The following is a 23878-nucleotide window of genomic DNA, read 5'->3' as shown; positions in this document are numbered from 1 at the left end:
AACTGACCCCAACTGACCAAAGCGATATCCCATATGTCATCGTGCTCATATAACACTGGAGGGGAAAGAAGAGGGAAGGGGGGACATTTGGAGTGATGATGTTTTGTCTTCCCAAGTCACCCTTATGTGTGATAAAGCCCAGCTGTCCTGGAGATGGCTGAACCCCTGCCTGCCCATGGGAAGTGGTGAATTAATTCCTTGTTTTGCTTTGTTTGCTAATCCCAGTTCTCTTCCCCATCCCATCGGGAGTAGTGAGCGAACAGTTGTGTTTAGTTGCCAGTTGGGGTTAAACCAAACCAATGTTTCCTGCAATCAATTTCTATAACTGTTTATTACAGTAAGTGACCATTACAAGCTACATTTGTATTTCAAAGTGCAAGCATGAATATTTCTTCCGGTTGTCCTCATTTTAGTGTTTTTCTAAATAATTTAGGCATCCAAACACAAGTGTCTGGGACCATATTAGCTCAACATTTTGAAAACACCTGACTGCAGGTAAGGCACAAAACACAGGACAATATGGGTTGGTTTAAAGTGGTTGCAAGAATCCAGAGATGATATTCCAGAGAGTTTAAAATGACTTTAGACACCTATGCTCATATCAATATCTCCCTCAGTGTAAGAATTTAAATAAAAAAAAAATAAAAAACCCCTTTAATCATATTTATTGCACTAATCTTACATAAGACTTGAAAATGTTAATTTAAGAGCCTAAAGCTGAATGTCTCTTACATCCACCTCCTAAAAGACTCCAAACCTAAACATGAAACAAGATAACTCTTTCTGTTGTATTTTTAGAAATAAAGCATATGTTTTACTCATGATGATCTGACAAGCTCAGTACTAAGTAGAACAAACCATGGCCGGACACAGAACAGTTCCATCCACTCAACACAATTTACCATCAGGATAATTTTACAACTTTCTTCTTTAGCATTATAATATAAAAACAACTCTAACAGTAGGATTAGCATTTAGTAAAACAAGTAATAGTTTGTCCCAGCAGTCACACAAATCTGTACCAGGAAAGGAAAAACTGGAGAGCACAAAGAACTAAGAAAGCTGAATTTGCTTGATGCCACAACTAGAGAGGAAAAAAAAACAATTTAAAATTGTTCAGTTGAATAATGTTTTAAAAGTCTTAGGTATGACTACAAAGATGAGTATAATCAGTTTTTGAAAATGACACAATATACTTTAGGACTTGAGCTACCTTTAAGATAATGCTTTTTTGTAGTACTTTTCCTGGTTTACAACAAATATTTCATTATTTAAAGGAAAAAATCACAGAGAGCAAAAGCAGGCATCTCCAGTGACCATTAAAATCTTATAGTCTATTTATTATACACTGGCTTTCTAACATCAATTGTAAATACTTAATTTGACCTTGAAAACCAGAGTCATCCAGTGATACTTTCAGTGGCAGTGCTGCAAACTTTCTCTTTTCCCTCTGATATAAATAAGACTTAACTGACTCAGTCAAGCAATGGATACTGGGAAGAAAGTGTAATCTTCACTCATTTTACATATGCATTGCCACTTCTAAAAACATGGGATTTTTTCCTCTTCCATTTAATTTCTGGAATTTGCTGCTAGAAAATGGTGGTATATTAGGGACCGTGAGAAGAGACAACTGTCCATGCCACCTAAACTTTGTATAGTGTCTCTGTTTATAGTTATGTGATGACTCAAGCTTGCCACTAGAAAGAACAGCTTATTTTTACAACTAAATGAAAATAAACTGAGGGTAAGTCTCTAGAAATACAATACTCCTATTTAATACAAAATTGTTTTAAAATAACTTAAAAAAAATAAATCCTGAAAGACATTTAAAGGTTTAAATGCAACTTCAACAACCGTATGGTTAACCATCAGTTGGCAAATAAGGTAAATTCCTCTGACATACTATTCTTCCTTTAATAAGTCAAAATAACCCACCATGTGCTCCCCTTGCCCACTGCAACAAAAAAAAGAGATTATTTTAAACACTGAAGACTATCTATCTTCAGGAAGGAGGTGTAAATCTTCACTGTTTAAAGAAACTAGGAAGTTCTCCCTCTACTGCCACCAAATTGCTGACAGTGCTCTTTCCAGCTACAGGTTGAATCACAAAATCAGTCAGGAAGGGACCACAGCGAGTCATCTGGTCCAACCTCCCTTCTCAAGCAGGATCATTCCACAGCACAAATCCACAGTACTGGAATCTGGAAATTCAACCAAGAATCATAGAAACACAGAGTAATTCAGGCTGGAAGGGGTCTAGTACAAACTATTCCTCAAAGTAGGTTCAGCTGTGACATCAGCCCAGGTTACTCAGCATTTTATTCAGCTGGGTCTTGAAATTCTCTGAAGACAGAAACCACATAACCTCTCCAGCACCCAGTCATGGGAAAGAACTTTTCCTTATATCTAATCTGAATCGCTCCTGTTTCAATTTAGTCACTGCCAAGAGTCAATTCCATCTTCTCTATAACCTCCCCTTAGGCACTGGGAGTCCCAAGCTCAACTCCTGTTGCCACTCCTAGCAGGGCAAGTGCCCATCATGGTGGGTTTTGCCGAAAGTGCTGCAATTTATCAACTTCCCTGTATTGCGGACCTAAAACCTAGATGCAATGCAAGGAGTGCTGAATAATCAGGGATAATCACTTGTCTTGATCTACTGGCTATGTGCCTGGTGATACAGTCCAGGATGCTGTTGGCCAACTCCCTTCATTGCCAGGGATTTGCTGTCTGCCAGTACCCTCAGGGCCTTTCCTGCAGAGCTGCTCCCCCAAGCCCCTCTGTTCCCTATATACCTGCCAAGAGCTTTTCCTTCCCAGGTGCAAGACTTGGCATTTGTCCCTGCTGAATATCTTCATGTTCTTGATGGACCACTCCTCCTGCCTTTTAGGAATCCCTGAATACCAGCCATTCCCTTGAGGTAGCCTATCACCTGGTCATCCCCCCTCCCCATGTTGTGCTGCCCGCAAACATGATGAGAGTGCACCACACTGCCTGCTCCAGTCACTGATAAAGACAGGTTCTCATATAGATCCCCACAGGACTCCTCACAGTGTGGACCATTAACTACCACCCTCTGACTCAGGCCACGCGATTAGTTTTTTATTCACCTGGTTTTCCCTTAATCCAGACCAATTCCAATTGCTTGGCTTGGTAGGCCTACCAAGAATGCTAGTGCTGGCACAAAACAAAAAAGCAGGAACAGGAGACAATCTGGGAAGATGTAATGCAAAAAAACCAAAACCACTCCTTTCAACAGCAGCACGGACTTACACTGAATTAAAATGGCAGAATACGCAAACCTATGGTGCATTAACTTTCTGTGTCTTAAACTTAATTGCTTCCAATGCTGAAACCATACTTCAGCTTAGATGCATCCAGCTTATACAAGCTTAGATGGAGAGATTTAAATCAACACCCCATCTGTAGAGTTTACAGCAGTTTCACCAGGTTTGTTAAAATACCTTTAACAAGGTATTTTATTAGAATGTATTAGATCAGAATTTCAAGTTCAAAAAATGCCACTAAGCCTCACTTTCAGAAAATATTCTAATTTTTTTTCCTTTCCTGTATACCTTTTTCTTTTACACTCAGCCCAAAAACTACACACATCATAGGTATCAACAACATATTTTTAAACCTACAGATAAAAAGCTGAGAATGCTGAAGAGCAGCAAGTTTACCACACATCAAAGGAAAGGTGGCTGTTTTAGACTCTTTTAAGCTTAGTTGGTTGTGCAAAAACATCAAGTGCGCATTTGGTAGTTAGATGCTGCAGCAGTACGAATTATAAAAATAGATTTTGGGGGAGAGGAGTAAATCTATTTACTGCCAAATTGAGTACAACATATAAACATTAAGTCTAACCATCTGAACAATTCTATTCAGACTGTGAATGAAGAGCTCTCTTAGGTGAGCAGTTTGCCAATTTGCTCATCTGCGTCAGGCTTCTTGCTACATTTCATTGTTCTAACTTAGTTGTGAGAGTTAACCCCCTAGTGCTCCAGTGAAGACATTTAATCAACTTTGTGAGCTAGACTATGCATGGTTACACTATCAATTTGACTGAGGAACCACTTCCCAAAGCCGAATGAATCAGCTTTACTTACATTACATCTCTCAGTACAATGTTCAGATGGCTGTTTGAATATATAACATCAGTTTGATATTTCCTGTTTCTTTCAGATAGGATAAGGAATCCAAAGCACTGTTTGCATGGATTACAAGCAATTTAGATAGCATGTTACTATCTAAAGGATGGATCTGAGCAATTCTACAGGCAGAAAAAAAAAAAAAGACTGATCACTCATGCACAGGAAACAGGTCTACTTTTCATTCCCACTGGATAGCACAGATATACAGGTGGCCTCTAAGGGGTTATCCAGTTTTCTTACACAAATCCAAGTGATCCTCCTACACTACCTCATCATTATTTTTCTAAAGGACGTCACAAATCAAAGAAATAACTACTGCACAACCCTTAAGAACTAACATGCCACACTCTCCAATAAATAAATTATTACTAAAATCACACAAAATATTTTTTTGGGTACTCCCAAGTAGCATGTTACAATAACAATTCCCAGGACAGCAGTGAGCAATCATCTCAAGTTTATCACAGGCCTGTAGCAAAATTATTTAATGAAAACTATCACAGCGTTCATTACCATAAAACTCCACCTTCCAAAACTTGATGGGTGAGTTTTTTGGATAACTGGTTTTGGAGATTTTTCAGAGCAAGAAGCTTGTGGGTGGAAAGCAGGGAAGGATTACCTTCATAAGTAGTATGAATCATGATGCGCTACATTAATAAATAGACCCTAATAAAGTAAATGCAAAACGAATGAATGCAAGAGCAAGCACAATTGTTTTTTAACCCTATTAATTCAGCACTGCAAACTAGTTTATGACAATACTACAGAACAGAAGGGTCCCATAGAAGCACAAAAACAATGACATGCAAGCAATGGTGAAAAAACAGGCAATTCTGTATCATAAACCTAAACTAGATTTTTCCTTTTTACCTGGTTTCTGTATGACCTATTCAAATGCAAATTCTTCCAAATACGAAAATATCCTGTTACAGGGCCCAAGATGTGTTTGGTCATGTGTATACCTGTATGAACTGCACCAAGCTGCTGCAGAATGTGGGAAGCAACAGTCCTGTGCCATGTTTCTTTAAGCAGTTCATTCGTGGCAGCAAGCAACAGACACTGCTATTTGCAATATGATGAATGTTTTCCATGTCCAATAACTGGTACCCAGCTCATCAGCTGAATCAGAAGTCAATTAGTTTTTCCAAGGTGTACATATGTTTAGAGCTATGCAGGAAAGAAAGCAGAAAATTTTAGTTCTACCCTCAAATCCAGGCTGGCAAACCACTCATGAACAAAAGCGCACATGGCAAATCTGGCACTGCCCAAGAAATAATTTTTAAATCCATCACCTGGCTCATGAAATACAAAGGCTATGTGTAACAATGCCACGTAACCTGCATGAATAACAATCACACCTGATTTTAAGAAAAGGGAAATATGTATCTTCCATTTTCACGAGACAGATGCTATTAACAACTTTTCCCATCACTGAAAATTTCACCATTTCCATGTGAAACTCATGCTCATATCTTGTTAAAACAAGATTGTCTTTCCTTCAGCATAGGCAACAGGTCTGTTTGGTCTAGTTGGTTAACAAGTTCCATAGTTGCCCCTCCTTAAGAAAATGCAGTGTAAATATTTAAAAATTAATAAATGTATCATGTAGACAGCTAAGCACACAAAAAATCTCTTATGTTTTCTGTAAGAACCTGAAGTTCAGATTTAAGATCGACAGTGACATTTTCTTTCAGTGTGACAATAACCACCATTTCAGAGATCTAAACTGCTTTTCTAAAATTCAATTCACATCCTCAAAAGCCAGTAAACAACTTTTCAAAATTTGTTGGCAGAGATGAAAAGGCACAGATTGTACAAGCACTTTCCTACCCCTACTCAGAATGGCATATGATTCTGCTTATAAAACATAAATTATTTATCTTCTACAGTATCTCCTTACAGAAGGGCTGAATCGTGTTTGATTTTTTGCAGAAAGAAAAGAATTAGGGAGAAAATAAAGAGAAAGAAAAGAAAAGAGAAAAAAGGATTTGTATATCCTGTTCTTGAGTAAACTTAATCGACACATTAAAGCTCTATGTACAGGATTTGGAAATGAGAAGAATATCATACAAGATAATGCCTGCTCAATGACAACACGATAAGAAAGCTTTTCTGTCTATAGACCTGACAAGATGAGCAGGAAGAGGAGTTCATTCACTCTAATGGCCTGTGTAAGACTTGAAAGATAACTTTTTTCCATCTTCAACTATGTTAGAGATTTACCTTCCAGCATACATTATTTCCTTGATGCCTGTACAGTATATCAAGTACAGATATACTGAGATTATAATTTACAGAAACTATACGTATGAACGGAGAAAAGTGTAAAGAGGTATGAATATATGTATTATTTTAAATTATTAAAACTTTTTAATTTATTAATTCCTATGCCAGGGGAAAAATAAGCAAACAAAGCAGCATAGGAATAAACATCACATTGTATTAAGTAGTCAAATTTTAATATATGTGCCATTCTCATATTTTTTAAAATAAATGGAAATAAAGGTCAAGTAAACCAATGAACTTTTTCTTCTATGCTCAGTACTTTTCTTTGTAGACAACACGGTGAAATACCATGTTTTTTTGCATCAAGTCAAATATCAAAAATCATCACTTATTCACCTCATACGTGGTAAATGTCCAGTATTCTGATTCCGGATTTTCCCCCTTCTATTAAGAAGAAAAATTAAAAACAGAAAAGGAAGGGGAGAGCATTATGAAAGTATATGAAGCTAGTTCTCCTTTGAAGGCAAATACAAATATAAAAGCTTTCCATATATCAAAACCATTTTTCTTGTATGATACCTAGCAACTGATCCCTTGGCCTCTCGAGGGCCTACTGAGAATAACAGCATCAGGATTTCGCTCCTGACAGCAGCATCACTCAAAGGATATGGCCTAAAGGAACTGTCACACAGCAAAGGGCCACAGTACCCTGTAGGACTAGGTTACAGGTCACTGACTCTGCCAACACTAACGATTGCTACACTGGTTTAAGTCAAAACAAGGCTGTACTTTTAATAGAGGAAACTGAAACATGACTCCCTTCAGTGTTGTGTGTCACTGTCACAATCCCTCACAAATGAAAATTTAAGTCTATCATTCAACATACAAAAAAAGGGAAGCTAGCTAATTTAGTTGTGTTGGTTTTTGATAGATGCTTAATGTGTTGTACAAGTAGAAAAGGCACATGTACTTACATAACCCTTGGATGTATGCATACATAGTGCTCTATGCATAGGTCAGCAACTATGCAACCTGCACAGAGAACTCATCCTATGTACTGTAATAAATTTTCAAACAGGTTTTGGATTCAGACAGTCAAAATGAACTACTTAGCTCCTCAAAGTCTTTTAGGAATTTTGTAAATGTAGAACAGGTTTTTACTGAGAAAAAAACTGTGCCTTTTACCACTCAAACTTGTTTTGCTCATGGGAGTGATGAATTCCACATTATACAAAACAAGCCCTCTGCAAAGATCAGAATCATTTGTGTAGCATATCAAAATCATAATCAAAGCAGGCTCACACTACAAATCTTCACTTGATCAGAGGGTTACAAACAGTAGCTGAGGTGAAAAACAAAGTATTGATCAAACAGACAAATCACACTGCCAAATAGCATAGCCATTCCAGCCACCCATTCCATGCGGTTCAAGGCACGTCAAACTCAACATACATGGTAACTTTGAGTCCTGTTACTTATGCAAGCTACCTTTAGCAGAGGTTACAGACAAACCACACTAGTACTTTACATATTAATCTAATCTGCCACTTCTACCTAGTTCATAATAGCTCATGCCATACATATATGTACACTCAGCACCGCATGAATCAGCTCAGATAGGACGCGCTACACTCATTCTCACACAGTGCCTTGCCCAAGCTAAAAAGCTCCACCTCTACGATCATGTGTGCAGTTACATGTGTGTGTCAGCATCACCAAGGGCAACTACTGCAGACTTCACTCCACTGCATGATACAGACATTCAAGAATTAGTGCTGCTAAGTCTTTAAATCTGACCTGGTTCCTGATTTATACATTTAATTGCCACTGCATGATGGGAAAGAAAAGTCTTTCTATATTAATAGTGAGTTTACATCGTTCAGATTTATAAATTATATAAACTACTGATTCAATTAGACTATCAGAGAACTCTTTGAAGATGTAAAATGCATCTCTAATTGGAGCTTTACAGATAGAGATAACCTAGCAATGTTTTTGTAGTCTAAAATTTATGCCTCAGGTGATTTGGTACAGTGTGGGTGCACTGGGGAGAAAGTGCGATAAGTCAGAAAAAAAAAAAAGCAAAACCATGTGAGATTATGGAAATCTAGAAGGTGTGAAACATCCTATTTATGAAACAAAAAATTATGATCAATAATGTCAATTTAAATGTTACAAGTATTTTGGAGGTACTGAGAAAACAGTGTAGAATCAGTGTCCTGCATAATTAACAAACAGAAGAGGCAAGACAGTTAGCAGCTGAGACATAGCAGTTAAATGTTTTCCAAAAATCAAAAGAAACCCCAAACAAGTACAGTAATACCAAGACGTGTATTTAAACTTGACCATAAGGAAATTAATCCTAAGGAACACAGGGAAACAGGATAATGCAAGATGTTTTAGTATTTTCCTGTGAATGCTGTCTCCTTCTAAAAACTCAAATGTGAAGAATTTATTTTGGTAGGAGAACTCAAAAAAATGCCACCTTTTGTACCCCACTGAGTTCCTCCACACCAAGGGAACATATTAAAAGAACGATTTCAGTATTTAAGTAATAAAATAAAAGCTCTATTTCAGATACTTATTAAACAGTTTTAAGCATAAACATGAACTGATATTTTGCAGCTTTCCACTCTTCACAGCAAATTCACAGAATTAATCCAGATTTTGGGTCTAGTTTGTTTTTACAGGCAGAAAAATTGGCAGCAATGTATTCAAGCCTTTTAAGTTATCTGTTCAGAAAATAAGATTTTTGAGTTGTAAAAAAATTCATCTACATATGGCTGCCCCAAACTATATGTTTATTCTTAAGAGGTGAAAAGATGAAGCTAGCAGTTACTCCCTAGCTAGCTCATGCAAAAATTCAGATGCAATTCCATAAGAGCTAAAAACTCCTAAAATTATGAACTTCGTTGGAAATCCATTCACTTCATTAAGAGAAGATCATTAAAATTCACACCCTAACAAGACATTCTGCACAAAAGGAAGAGTCTGAAGGGCCACAGTAGTTAATAATTCCACAAGATACTTGGAGCTGACAGTAAACTTCTTAATGAGACAATATAACTCCTAATTCTAAAATGTCAGTCACAAAAAGAAGACTCAGATATTGTCAGAAGCAAAAAGGTCCTCATTACTGCTTCTTTATTGCTTTCATTGTTGAGGGGGAAAAAAAAAAAAACATTCACAAGTATACAGTTCTCGCACAAAAATCAAATGACCAAACCATAATTTATGAGACTACCCAAAGCACCCTTGAAAAGGATAATAGGGAGCCTTGAGACAAGTTTCTCCTTGGTGACAAGAAAGTAGTTTTGTACAAGGCTTGCTGTATTTCAGTAAGTTCTGAATTTTCTCCCCCTCTCCAAACAAATTACAAATGATGGCATTCTCTTGGGTAAACGAAGAAAAACTTCATGTTCCACTGTCTCAGGAGACCAAAGAGGTCATGATGTCTTCCTTACCAAAAAAAAAAAAAAAATAGCCTACTCCTCAAGCTCATTTCTAGTCAAAGTGATAGTTACACTAATATATTTATGCCTTAGCATAAAAGTTACTCTGTCACTGATTAAAGAATTTGTTATCTGTATCATCCTTAAACAGTCCTCTTAGGGTGTGTCTCTCCCACATCACAGACTTCAGGATTGCCAGAATCAACATAACACATCTGAATTTGCTAAAGCTTAGTTTACATGTCTCTATTAGTTGACTCATTAACATTTAACAGCAAAAGTGCAATTGGAACTCATATTAGTAAACTTTCCTGACTTCCTTCCCTTACTATATTTGGGTCTGTCTTTGTTTATCACCCCATCTTCAAAACAAACCCAAGTCTTCTAATGGCTTGCTCAGGTATAGACTTTTGAAAGACCTCTTTTCCTCAAAGAAAAGGGACTAAGTATCTAAAGGTCCACCACTACAATAGGTCAACACTAATTTTCTCCAAATTCTTGGGGACTCACAGGGAAGGGGTGGGTGTGTGTGGACAGAAATGATAGAGCCAGAAACACTGAGCTGCAAACAAAACACTAGTTTATATTTACAGAAGTGTTGAGATTAATAAGGTAGTATCTCACTGAACCAGTTACACAAGTCTGCTCACCTACTCCTCAGGCATATCTAGCAGCCAAGCCTTCTGCCTTCAGTACACTTCAAGAGATTCTCCTGTATTTGATTCCCAACTCTGTCTTTCCATTCCTTAACTCCCTTTCCTCCCTAACATTCAGAAAAATAGTATCCTTCATCACAGGGTAATATCAACATATCTCTTTTCTTAACAGCAACCAAGAGAGGCTGCCTCACCAAGCGCAGTGAAAAAAATTGTAACCAACAGAAAACCTTCCAAAAGCCAGTAAATTCCATGGAAGAGTCACTTACACACTACTGTAAGAGACAAATCAATTGAACTCTTGAGCTCTAAAGACAACTTTTTTTTTTTTTGGCACCCACATGACCATAAGCAAGACCCAAAAAGTTTTGTTTCTGTCTTATTTGTATCAAGACCAGTGCAATACAATTATCATCTTTTCATTCAAAGGACCACCTGCTCAGCAGGCAGCTCTTTAAACTTCAACTCCCTTGAAACGGTAACTAAGAACTCTCTATGCCTTAGAGCATCCTTTTCTGTAGGATGGATGTCAATCTCTACAAGCACCACCAGCAAAGCAAGCTGAAGTATCTTAATTCATTCTGTGGAAGTGGTACATAGGATTGAACAGTACAAGCATTCACTATGAGGTTGCTTTTTGTTGGGTGGCTGTTCTTTTTGAGAGAAACTATGAATTATTTCAACATTTGAAATTATGAAGATCTTACATATGCAGTGGAAGAGTTAACATTCGTCTCTCACACTAATTTCACTAAAGGTGCTTCTAACTGAACATGGGCTGCGGAGACAACAGGTACCAAGGGAACTAATGTCCTTAAAAAAGGACAATTTAAAGTTTTAAACAAAATCTCCAGTCAAAACTTACTTTTTATGCCAAGACATTATATGACTTGAGCTAAGTGAAAGGAAAAGTCATCTTAAAGTGATTTTTCAGAAAAGTTATTGTGATTAAAGAAACATTATATCCTTTCTAAATAACTGTTTAGTTTGATGTACAAGAACAACTATGACAAAAAAGAATCATGATCAAATAAAAAATATCCACGAAGTTTCTGGTTGTGTTACAATCTGACTGGATGAAAATAGTCCAGTAATATTAGTTTATAAATGTTTTGAATTACACTGACTCAAATATGTGACAAAAAAACAGAATACCAAACAACACAAAGTGCTTTAAACATATTATTCCGGAGTTCTTTACTGAACCCCAAGATCTCCACACACATATTTTTTTTCATACAACTTTCTAAGTTTTATTTCTTTGATTGGTGAAGAGGGTAAGAAAAACTCATCTTTTTTTTTGGAATTGAGCATTAAGAATACCACCATGCAACAGCAACCATATATTATTAAAAACCCTGATGACACACGAAAGGAATTTACATTTCAGTTTTGTGTATCTTTGGGAACATTAGTGAGTAACCTGCTAAACCCTACTGCTCAAGTTAAGCTATTTTCTTGCTATCCTCTATGCTACCTGCTAGTCTGTTGCTCTACTGAAATAAAATGCTTCTCAAAAATCAGATGGAAAATTAACAGCTTCATTCTCTTGGATGTATCTGGAGTGTTGGCAAGTAACAGACAATATGCAAAATATTCCTCCCCTCAAATACAGAGCATCTTTACATGACAATGCAGAGCTCAACAGCAGCTAAACTGCTCTGCAAAATCAAGCCATTTTCAGGAATGCTGGAATATTCTTGATATTATATAGAAAAATCAACTCCCAGTATTTGTAAGGCATTTTGAGATCTTTTAACAGGAGCTATAAAAATATATTGGTATATTAAATATTTTCCACCAACTTTAGTAAGAAATTATAATAAGAGCATTACTTTACAGATCAGTAAACTAAAGTACAAAGTGAATACTTGATTTGTGTCTGCTCACAACATGTTAATGTCATACCAAGGTCAGAACTGAGTACAGACTCCAACTGTTCAATACTTCACAATATGGTTTAGAGGGTTTGGTAGTGTTTAGTCAGAGGCTGGACTTGATGATCTTGGAGGTCTTTTCCAACCCTAATGATTCTATAACCAGGAATCACTAGCATAATTTTTCCTTTCCTCTTGGATATCTACTGGGTACAAAAATTCTGTAGCAGAAACACCATTTTGCAAAGCAGTATGACATGAAACATGATTGATCAAGAGTAAAAGAATAAGAGAAGCCCTAAAAAAGTGTAACTACAAGAAGTAAAGCCAATAAGTGACCTCTACAAAGAGTAACTGAGATTGAAGAAAGAAGATTTTTTTCTTCAGCTTCTGTAATCTAGAAAAATCTCATTTTACCTTTGATCTTTCAGTCACTGGAACCAGCAAGTCTCAGATTTTCTTTTTTAACTGTGTCCTATGTCATTCATAAAGAACATCAACTTTGTTAATGAGAAAAAAATACATTCTGCATAGGCTTTATCACAGGCCCAAAAATATTCTTGGCATTTGGTCAGCAGCTCAGCACACCTAAGTCAAAGCAAACTCTTAATAAATGAAGAGACAAAGGTCTCCAAAACCAGTAATTTTTTTATACCCTCACCAGGTGGTTGACTAGGCAAAAACTGGCTGAGGAGCTGCAACAAGACAATGACTTCAAACATAGTACTACACGATAGTACACAGCCAGATAAAGAACTTACAATGTAAAAAAACTGTAAAAAACGGTATCATGCACTTGGGTCATTCATACTCAGTTTCAAGAAAGTAATAGTGCATAAACCTCACATATGGTGTGATTCTTGGGGTGGTCCTGTGCAGGGCCAGGAGTTGGACTCGATTACCTTGTGTGTCCCATCCAACTTAGGATATTCTACAATCTATGATAAATCTATTATAAAAGAAGGAAATACAGAACTTAAGCCCTTCACTGTAACCCAAAACCAGTGCTGGTACACAGCTAATACAGTCTCCCCTCCACAGTTATTAAAACCTTGCCCTAAAATACCTACATTAATTCCACTTTATCTAAAGAAACATCTGCATTTTATAGATTCAGCTACAGTTGGCAATTTCTCAATCACACCATTTGGTTAGGAAACATGTCTATGCCACCCCTTTATGTTTGCTTCATCCATTTTAATGAGCTGAGTGTTTCTGTCCCACCTCTCCAAGTTCATTCACTCATGTACTTCAGTATCTGTTGCAATAGCTCTGTCTGCCATCTTCTGTTCTTCTCTCATCCTTCTTTTCCCTATGAAGTAAGCCTTACTCTTCTGGTCAATTCTTTCATTCAAAGAAAGGAACAGCTCCCCCACAGTGACCCTATGGTCATAACTACAACCTAAGAGCTGGAGAGTGTTAACACTGCAAGAGAAATCTCCTCAGTTCAGGAGGCTGCACAGGATCAAGAAGCTGAGTATTTTGGTTTGTCTTTCAAGTTGGTCTTAACATAAATTTTATTTTATAGTAACAGAAATCAAAGGGGGGAAAATATAAAGTCCTCAAGTGACCCTTAAACATTCCAAACCCCTGGACTTCAGTGGCTACAGTCAGCTTCTAGAACTATTCCTAGATCTAGACTGATGTCATAGATGATGCCAGTAGACAAATAAAAATTTCCTTAATTAAGTTCCACCAGAAACACCGGAGAAAAAAGGAAAGCAATACAGTTTTCTCACAGATTAGTGACATTCTTTAAAAAAATCAAAGAAACTCCTCTGGTACCTGAGTATCTTAGGATGGCCCAAGGAAAACTCAATTTCCCCCCCTCTAAACCACAGAAAGAGTATACTGACTCTACCAGTGATAGAGTCAGAGATGAACTTCATTCCATTTTTCCCAAACATTCTTTCAAATAGCTTTGAAGCTTTTTCAAGTTATTGAAAATTTCTTCTTAAAATTCAAAATATTTTCTTACAAAGCTATTCTTGTCTTTCATTAAATGGGACAAAAAAACCTCAATCCCCACCTGACAAAGTCTTGAGAAGTGAGTAACTCAGGACAGTTTTCTCGATCATAAAGAAAAAAAAGAATTGCTAACAATATAAAATATCATTAGAAAAGATCAAGCAGATCTTATACTTAAAAGACTTCTCTAGACAGCTACACAGGAGAAATCAGTGACTGAACTAGCATTTCCATTCCTTAAGAAACTCGTATCTTTTAGCATTTATTTTATACCAAACCAGGTAGAAGTGTTGTAGCATCAACATGTTTAGCTACACAGAACATTTCCAAAACATTCAATTCATAAATATACAAATATTTTGTTTACATACATCATATTTTTAAACAGAACACTGTGGTATTCCAGAATCAAAGCATTTAAATTGATATGACATTTAACTACATCTGCTGTATGAGCTGTACAAAGATATAAACTATGTGCTGCCCCTGTAATTGTAACAAGTATCTGGGAAGATTACTTAGCAGAACAGATTCCATAGATTGGTCAGGAAAAAAAACATTGTGTCCAGAGAAAACATCCACAGAGAAACTTAATTCATAAGAACATCGGGTTAGATGACTTATAGCCTGTGAGACAGAGGCATTCTAAGGATACTTGTTGAACCAGCTGGAAACTACGTTTCTATTTTCTTGCTAGAAAACAGCAAGAGAATCTCAACAGAGAACACACGATAGAAGATTCCATGGTACTTCTAGTGACACCAACAAACCCCTAGTATGCCATAGTAGAAGAGCAACAGACCGTCAACAAGCCCTTTATATCAAATTGCTGACAAAATGGCAAACTCACAAAGGAAATAGAAAAATCTTATTCACTTTTCCAGATCGAATGATGCCCACAGGACTAACACACCCTTTTCTAAACAATAAGCTGACAAAAGAAAAAGAAATGTACAAGATTCATGTTTTAAAAATTAAACTAAAAAAAAAAAAGTGCATTTCCTGTAAAATTGTTATCTTTTTAATCCTTTCTTGCCCTCTTCATTAGAAAAGAAAAACAAAAAAATGAGCTGGAAAGTTTACTGAAGCTCACCAAAAGTTCTGTATTTCTATACAATTCAGATGGAAAAACTCAAAAGACTGTAATGACCGCAGGAGGTGATGACCATAAAATAGGTCACCAACAACTATAAAGTGTGGCCAGCTGTATTAGAAAAACATTAAATCATTCCATTAGAACATAAGTAAGATGTATTTTCTTTCTTTAAAACCCAAGCTAGTACTACATACTCAAATCACCTCCACTTCTCTAGGATCAATGAAAGAATAAAACAAAAGCCAAAAGTTGACTATTTCTCTTTACTAACCGTGCCTGTATGAGCAAGATTATCAGAAGCTGACATTAAAAAATACCTCACAATTTGTTTAAAGTGCCTAATTACTCCATCATATATCTGCACATAGAAGTTGGCATTAGGTAACGTCTTTCAAGAGAATTAGAGATTTATAATCCCTACGTAACTTATTCACCGATTAATTTTGAAAACTCAAGTATCATTTATAAGCAAAATGTTATTTAACAGTATATGGGAAGAAATCTTCTGGATGTTGACATACTTCACACTTCAGTTACTTACAAAAATGGTTGCAGTATTTTACAAATAAATTCCACAAAACTTTTCTCAAACATCTCAGATTTTATGTTCTGCTTTTGTCTTCAGAATTACATTTTCACTATAAAATTATAGAACAATATTGTATTTCACTTGTAAACCAAATGGCAGCTACTAAAAAAAGTTAGGTTCATGACAAAAATGGGGCTTTCTTCACCTATTAGCACTTGCTTTCCTGAAAAAAAACAACCCAATTATATGACGCTTAATACTACTTTTCTGAATAATATATACATTTAGCACAAAAGCACATAATAGCTATTTTACAATCTTCAGTGATATATTTTATTCTTTGCATTATGCAATACCTGTTTATGTCTAACTCAAAAAAGCCAAATCAAATCCTCACAAATGCTCTTAAGCTTAAACTGACTTACAACCAAGCACTACTTTTGACATGAAAAAAAAGAAATACAGTTGTATCTTCCAGCTGAAAAAATATATTCTTTTTATATATTCTTTTTTTTTTCCTCAAATGAACAGTTTCAGTCACACTAATACAGCTTAACTTAATTCCCAGAAGCAATTGCTAGGAGCAGGGTCAGTATCAGATAATGTTAAGCACCTAACTGGATATTAATTAATGCCTAATATAAATATATATTTCACATGCCAAAGAAATGCACTTTTAAGTAGCTGTAGAAATCAAACAGGCTGTGACAGAAAGAAAAATTGCCCTACACAATCTACTTACTAGCATGCTTATCTGCAAGCATTATAAGGCTGTTAGAAATATCTCTTCGCCTGTAAAAGCACACCACTTTTGCTTCCACATTTCCATTGGCAGTCTACAAAAGAAAGATAAATCAAGTCAGAATGTACCCCTCCTCAGCTGAGTAATACAAATTAAATGCTCTCTGCTTGGGATTTTCCCTCATATCAGTAGTTCTCATATGATTAGTCAGGCTGAAATCAACAGAATTACGCCAATAACTAAAAACTTCCTGACAGAAGCCAGTACCACTTTCAGATCAGACTACAGGATTAACTATAATTATTTAGTCCTCAGAATTTATATATTATTCAGCTGTTCAGAGGTGTAATGCCAGTATCATGCTAACATAAGAATCCTTAAGAAATATTAGAAGCTTGTGAACAGTTCTTTGCAAGACAGCTTTAGACAGAAATGTAAATTTCAAAGTACTCTGGCATTCTTTTTCAAAGTCATATTGAATATAACATGGTTTATTTGAAAAAGTCACTACAGCCCTTTACCCTGATAATGTAAAGAATTTACTAATATTTGAAGAACTGTACCCTCTTTCTCATTATGAAAAGCATAAAATTAGTTTATTACCTTCAGTTATTTATTTAAAACTGAAAAGTATAATGTTTTAATTGAGTTTCTTACAAAAAAACCAGCCAAACAAAAAAACCCCCAAGCCTCTTATCCCTGGTAGAACAGTAACCAAACCATTTAATTATATATTTGCATAATATCATGTTTGCTCAATACCTTTAACACATGAAAGCAAAACATTCACATTTAAGACAGCTGGACTACATCCACCAAACTGTCTTGGGGTTGGGGGGGGAAATCAATACATGACTCTGCTCTACCCTGCACGAGCAAGATTAAATTATGTGCAGTTTAAGGATAATAAACATTACATTCAGAACATGATTGGGATCACTTCAATTACTGTAAATAAAAAAATATTCTTCTCCAATAAAAATCCAGAGTGATTTGCCATGCACAAGTTCAGTGGATGTCGTGTTGGACAGCACTAACAGGTAATGTGGTTGATGTCTGCTATGGAATAGTTTTATGTTCCATTAATAATAAGAAAACCATTTGCAGATCACCAATTTTTTTAATTTACTTTCTAACCACCAGGAGAAAAAAAGGATATAGTTATCATTATTTACATCAGGAAGGGCATTTTGATTAGTAACTTTTGATGTAATGCATCAGTAAGTTTGGAGGGAACAGTAAAAATATGCCATGCTAACAAAAAAAAATAAAATAAAAATCCCACACTGTTCTTAGTAGTATAACAGAGAAGAAAAATAATCATGCTTTCCCCCAGGATGACAGTGTAGAAAGCCTCCATTTTTCAGGAAAATACACCCAGGATGAAGACAAAGAATACAGTCTATATCTCTATTCAAAAGCCCATCCTTCATTCACAGCTGCCAATGCACAGAGCAATAAACAGCCACAGAAGTCACATATTCTGTTATTTGATCACTGCAAAGTCTCACTGATACCTTCCAGCTCTTTTACACGTATATCTAAAAGCAGACATATGACATGATCACTGTCATTCCAGATGGATTCACAGTGTCATCATCATCCAGAGAATTCGTTTAAAAATTTTTATAGCAGAGTAATCCTGTTCACCAGGAAGGATCAGCTGGGTGTTTCCTTAGATAACAGGGCAGCATGAAAGGATATCACACAGCAAGATTTCAGTAGCTGAAACATACACAACACACATAGCAAATCTCAAAGAAGAAAAAAAAACAAACACCAACAACACAAACAAACAAAACACACAAACAAACCAGAAAATCCTACAATAAAAATCTTATGGGATGGAAATAATTTTCAGTTTTTGACAAGTGCACTGATTGTTGTCAAAGCTTAAGAAAGAATTTTAGATATTTGTGTACCTTGTTAAGTTCTTCAATTCTTCTAATGAGATATGGATTGCTGGAAGAATTTTCAAAATAAACATAATCTGCAATAAAAAAAAAAGTCAAAGTTGCTGAAATACCAAAAAACAATATGCAAAAGTATATCATTATTAGTGCAAAACTTTTATTCTAAATCTAGAAGCCCTCAAAGGGCTGAGATGTCTTCAAGAATGTTAAGAAAGTGAAGTATTTCTATGCTGAGATTTAACATAATTTGTTCCTAAATTCTGGTTATAACTGCACTACACAGGCTTTAACAATCATGCTGGGAAAAAAGTTAAACGCCTAGTGTTGAAGCTTACATTGTAATTCAGTAATCCACACACTTCATAAATCTTGACACAGAAGCGGCAGTTTTTCGTAATCAATTAGGGAAGATTTAAGAATTGAGCGCTTTAGTGAGTTTCTACATTACTGAGATAGATATTTCTGTACAATTGCCACCTCACATTTATTATCAGATGCTCTGGCAGTACAGTTGTCCAAATGAGTAATGTACGTTTTACGACCGTTGCTTTTGTTGTCATATCTGTAAGTAAGACGCAAACTATATTAAGCAGCAATAACCAGGAGATTAGTAAGGATCTTCCAGGACAAAATCTCTTCCAGCATCATTCATACAAAAATATTTGCATAGAGCGTATGGAAGTCTACTCGTATCCTGAAAGCGGTTCCCATGTAACATGCAAAGAATTAACATGCAGCACATTTCCTCTGAAAATTTTCTGAAAACTTGTTTTTCTCAATTGAAAAAGTATCCATCAAATGCCAACCACACTTTAAATTTGATATTGGACTTCGTGCACCATGCACCTCGCAGACTTTACTTTTAAAAATTAGAGGAGGAACTATAACAATGTAAAAAACTCTTCTGCAATGCTTCAACACTGCATTACAATGCAACAGAGCTTCAGGTAGCTCCTGTACCTCTAATGAAAGAATATGATCTCTGGATGTTGTTCACAATTACTTATTAAGATTACAACGAAAAAAATGAGAATTGATGACCTTAGAGGCAAATTCTGTTACCTGCTCAGAGAAAGATTACTTTCATGAGTAAAGGCTGATGAGACTACAATCTAAATGCCCTAATGAGGGAGTAGGCAGATGGAAGATTTATGGACATATCAGCACATCTCAAAACATCAGCAGAAAGAGATTTAAACTACTATCACCCCTCATTTCCACGCATCTTCAGCCTCAGTTCTGGCTGTCGAGAGACCAAGAAGATAAAGCCATTTCTGGGTACCCAACATTGCACACCTAACTTGAGCGGTGCACCTGAGCCACAGCGCTCGGCACATTGCCACGTTGGAAACTTATCCGTGTCAATTTCGATAGGCTGGGGGTGGGGAGACAAATGTTCGCCCTGTTGTTCACCGCCTAAATGCCCACCCCCAACCCCCCCGGCCTTCGCCCTGTGCCAAGCAGTCACGTATCAGCGCACTTCTCAGGGGTCACGTTGGCGGGCAGGGAAGCTGACAGAAATCTCCCGGCTACACAGCCGGATTAATTATTTATCCCCGGCACACCAAGGAAGGCGCGGAGAAACTCTGCGGCCGGAGGGAGGGCGCGGGGGCCGGGGAGCGCCGCGGAGGGAAGCGTCCCCCCGCGTGGGCGCCGCCCGCAGTCCCGCACCGCCCGGGCCCGCAGGCCGCGCCGGGACAGGGCCGGGGACACACGGCCCCGGCGGGCGGCCCCTTCGCTCCGGCCCGACGGGCGGCCCTCCGCTGCCCGCCGGGGAAGGAGGCGAGCGCGAAGGCGGCCGTGCCCGGCCCGCGGTGCGGGGGCTGTGAGCCGGAGGCGCCGCTCCCCATCCCGCGGAGGGCGGCGCTGCCCTTCTCTTCGGCGCGGGGCCGGGCTCCCACCCGGCCACGGGCCGGCGGGGGAGAACCTGCGTCCTCCCCCCGCCCCGCGGAGGGCCCGGCGGCCCCTTTGCCGGGACCGGCTGCCGCCTCCCGCCCGCCCTAAGCCGGGCCCGGCCGTCCGCGCTGGGGGCGCGGCACCCGAGGGGGGGGGCCGCCGCTCTGCGCCGGCAGCGGGCGCGGGGGGCTCGGGCCGGCGCCGCCGTGTCCCCACATACCTCCCACTCGGTACATGTGGCCGCCATGTCTGCGCTCTGCGCCGCCCCCTCCTCCTTCCCGCCGCCTCTGCCGGGCCGGGCTGGGCAAGAGGGAGCGGCTCGCCGCCGCCCCCCGCGCCGCGCTCGCCCCCTCCCTGCGCCGCCACCCTTCCGCGCCGGCGCAAGGACAACAGCGCCCCACGGGGCCGCGGCCGCCACTTCTGGAGCCGCCGGCGGGGAAGGGGTTAAACGGCCGCCCCCGCCGCCCCCCGCGCACCGGCCCCGGGGCGGGTCCCGGGCAGGGCCGGGCCGCAGGTGGGGTGGGGCCGGGCCGGGCGGGCCGGGCGGCGCCGGGGGAGGTGCGGGTGCGCGGCCCCCTGCCCCGCTCCCCGCCGAGCCCCGGGCTGCCCGCCGGTGCCCAAAGCCCGCCACGTCCCACCGGCTCCCGCCGCTTTGTCCCTCTCCTCTCTGAGTTGTTTTTCGGGGGGGCGGGGGGAGTTTGGTGGTGGTTGCCTCTCCCCCGGAGCCGCCGAGGGACCTTTATCCACAGGCAACTCTCGGTAATATCCCGAAGAAAGTTTGTTTCTTGCGCAGCACCTGTTGGTGATGCGTTTGGCGGCCTCTTTGTTCGCCCCCGGAGCGGGTCCCGCGGGCGGCTCTGGCGGCCCCAGCCCTCTCTGAGCTCTCCGCCGGTCGGAGAAGGCAGCTTGCTCGCAACAGGCAGCAGAAAGCCTTTACGACAGAATAAAGATAAATCTAGCAGCTCTCCTCGGAGTCAGGAGGCGTTGAAGGAGATGCTTACAAATCATCCGATGAGAGGGATACTTCAAAAACATCAATATTGATGTAACACGGAGCCATTTCCCTGCGTTTATACAAAGTTCACACCATCACAAACAATCCATGCACTTTACAAACAAATTGATCCTGCTGTGGAATGCTTCCTTGGGAGAGAAACGCTTGTTATCATCTTCCTGCAAGGAAGGGGATGATTTATTTTGTTTCATGTCCTGGATATTTATGTGTGTAGCTTGAGCATTAGCAAGTTAACATTTCACTTCATCCTGAGCTGCAAGGAAACACATTGATTGGAAGAAGGATGATCTTCCCTGGTGTTTCAAATGATCATATCCTTTCTTTCCTTCACCCTTTAAGCAAATCTGGGACTATCAAGTTAAGATTTCGTCTTTTAGGACAGTTTTAATTTCCCAAGTGACTACTTTATGTCAAAGAGGCAACTGAGTACCAAATTCCTGAAACACATAAAGCAGGCATGTGATACAGTGATTTAGTCTTCTTTAATAAACGGCAACACATTCAAGCATTGAAAGGAGAAAAGGGGAATATTCCTCTGTTTTGTCTCCTGATGACAACATCTGAGCTGAAAATAAAGTCCACAAAAACTCCTTGGGAAGTACCAACTCTGTTCGGCTGGTTATTTCCAGAGGTACAACACGACCTTCGCAAAGACCTGGGATGTTATTTAACTCTTCTAGTTTACTGCTTGGGTAAATGAAACTGGTTAAATTTTCAAGGCAAGAGAACAGTTAAATTAAATAGTACGTTTGTCACAGTCATTATCAATTAAACAAAATGCCTCCAAGCTCTTTTTCCTCATTTTAAGTCTGCACTTCGACATTAGGGAAATTCCCACACTTTGAAGTTTACAATGTATCCTCATCCAGTAAGGAGGGGATTTAGATAGACTGTTGCTTCCACCAGCTGAGGGCATGGCCTATGGAAAAGGAAGGCAGCTCCTGAAAAGACAGAACATGGGAGAGCAGCCTAGGAAAGCTGATGTTCCCATCCTGCCCTTTCAGGTGGACAGCCTAATAATAGTAAGACAAACAGTAAGAAAATAGCATGAAAACCACCTTTATTTACAGTTGCCTGACTAAAGCATGCATCACAGCTAAATAAAGAATGGTGTTTATATGCCTTAGTACTGAATCACTTCTTGTTCACAGTGACACGGGTTGTATAGTCACCAATAGCACAACCTGATGTCCTGCTGTATTTCCATAGTTCAAAGTCACTGCTTTGGTAGTGGGCACAGCTGGCTAGTGGATACAGAGTAACAGGACTGGCAGTACATTTTACTTTGGTGTAACAAATACAAAAGGCTGGATACAGTTTATTTTCAGAGCTCCCTCGTGTACAGAATGGGAAAAATTAAAGTTATGTAAACATCTTCATTTTTCTAGATTAAATACAATGGAAAACTCTTGTTTCAACCACAGGACTGTTCAGAACAAAAGATTCAGGTAACAGCTTTGTCTTAACGTGGTAAATGAACTGTATTTAGCTATAGACTAAGATTACTCGTGTTGTTCGAAAGAAACCACATTTCTGTAGCAACTTAATTAAAGCTGCAAAATAGATTATTTCTGTTAGAGATGCAAGTTACCTGAGAACTTCATTCCACAACTTTGTTGGACCATCCTGAGCAGCCCATCATTCCTCCTCATAATCCTTCAAAGAATAGCCAAGAAGAAAAGAATGGAGTGTAAAAAGGATCGTTTTAAAACACAGACCAATTCTGAGGTCCAGGGCGACCAACTGCCTCCATGGTAAGCTAGATCAGCAATCCTGAAGGAGATGGAGATGAAGCACTGAGAGCAGAGATGCCTGAAAACCTTTCATGGCATTCTGAACACAGTGTCTATTGACTTATCCAGGCTGCATACTCTTTATTGGCTTTTTCACTTTAGCATCACCAGATGCATCTAAATCATATCTATTAAACACCCATTAAGCTGACTGGAGCTATGCAATTTTCGTAACTTATTTTTAAAAAATGTAATGATGAAATATTTTTTTTAGTAGAGATAATACAAAAAGCTTCACTTTTTCTTCAAAGGCAATTTAAGATTTCTTTCTTATATGTGGAATTAGTTGGACAAAGGGAGTCTGCTATCAGATAATTTAGTCCTGAATTTTCATTTTTGATTCTCTGTTGCTTTTCAGACACCATGAGTTGCATTCAGTCAATAGCAGAACTCTGGCTGTTCACAGTAGTTTAGAGGTTAGGATAAATCCTCAAAAATTCCTGCATCAAATAAAAGTTCCTCACCACTGATGCGCTTTTCCCACTATTGCAGAGCCAAAATGAAGCTTTCAGAAAGCTCTGACAACTTTATCACTACATAAAGTGGCAGAAAAAGAGACTT

The 23878-nt window shown here is 38.8% G+C and overlaps 1 protein-coding gene across 5 annotated transcripts in view; it reads right to left on the bottom strand.

The window, feature by feature from the left end:
* MTA3 (metastasis associated 1 family member 3) overlaps positions 1-21389 on the bottom strand; it is a 128509-nt gene extending 107120 nt beyond the window's left edge. For 3 of the 5 annotated variants that reach the window (XM_029965072.1, XM_029965071.1, XM_029965070.1), the window contains exons 1-3: positions 20730-20791; positions 18623-18690; positions 16701-16794 (exon numbers count right to left, since the gene is read on the bottom strand). In XM_029965072.1, the coding sequence (XP_029820932.1) occupies positions 16701-16794; positions 18623-18690; positions 20730-20745 (178 nt within the window). In that variant the 5' untranslated portion in view covers positions 20746-20791. Of the gene's footprint in view, positions 1-16700; positions 16795-18622; positions 18691-19821; positions 19898-20729; positions 20792-21305 lie in introns of those variants that run through there. The other 2 variants (XM_029965073.1, XM_018085235.1) reach the window with 2 other exon arrangements.
* Between the last annotated feature and the right edge of the window lie 2489 nt (positions 21390-23878).

This window comes from Manacus vitellinus, unplaced genomic scaffold (assembly GCF_001715985.3).
Source record: "Manacus vitellinus isolate BGI_N305 unplaced genomic scaffold, ASM171598v3 scaffold_8_pilon, whole genome shotgun sequence".
NCBI lineage: Eukaryota > Metazoa > Chordata > Aves > Passeriformes > Pipridae > Manacus > Manacus vitellinus.
This window is presented reverse-complemented; position numbering and strand designations above follow the sequence as displayed.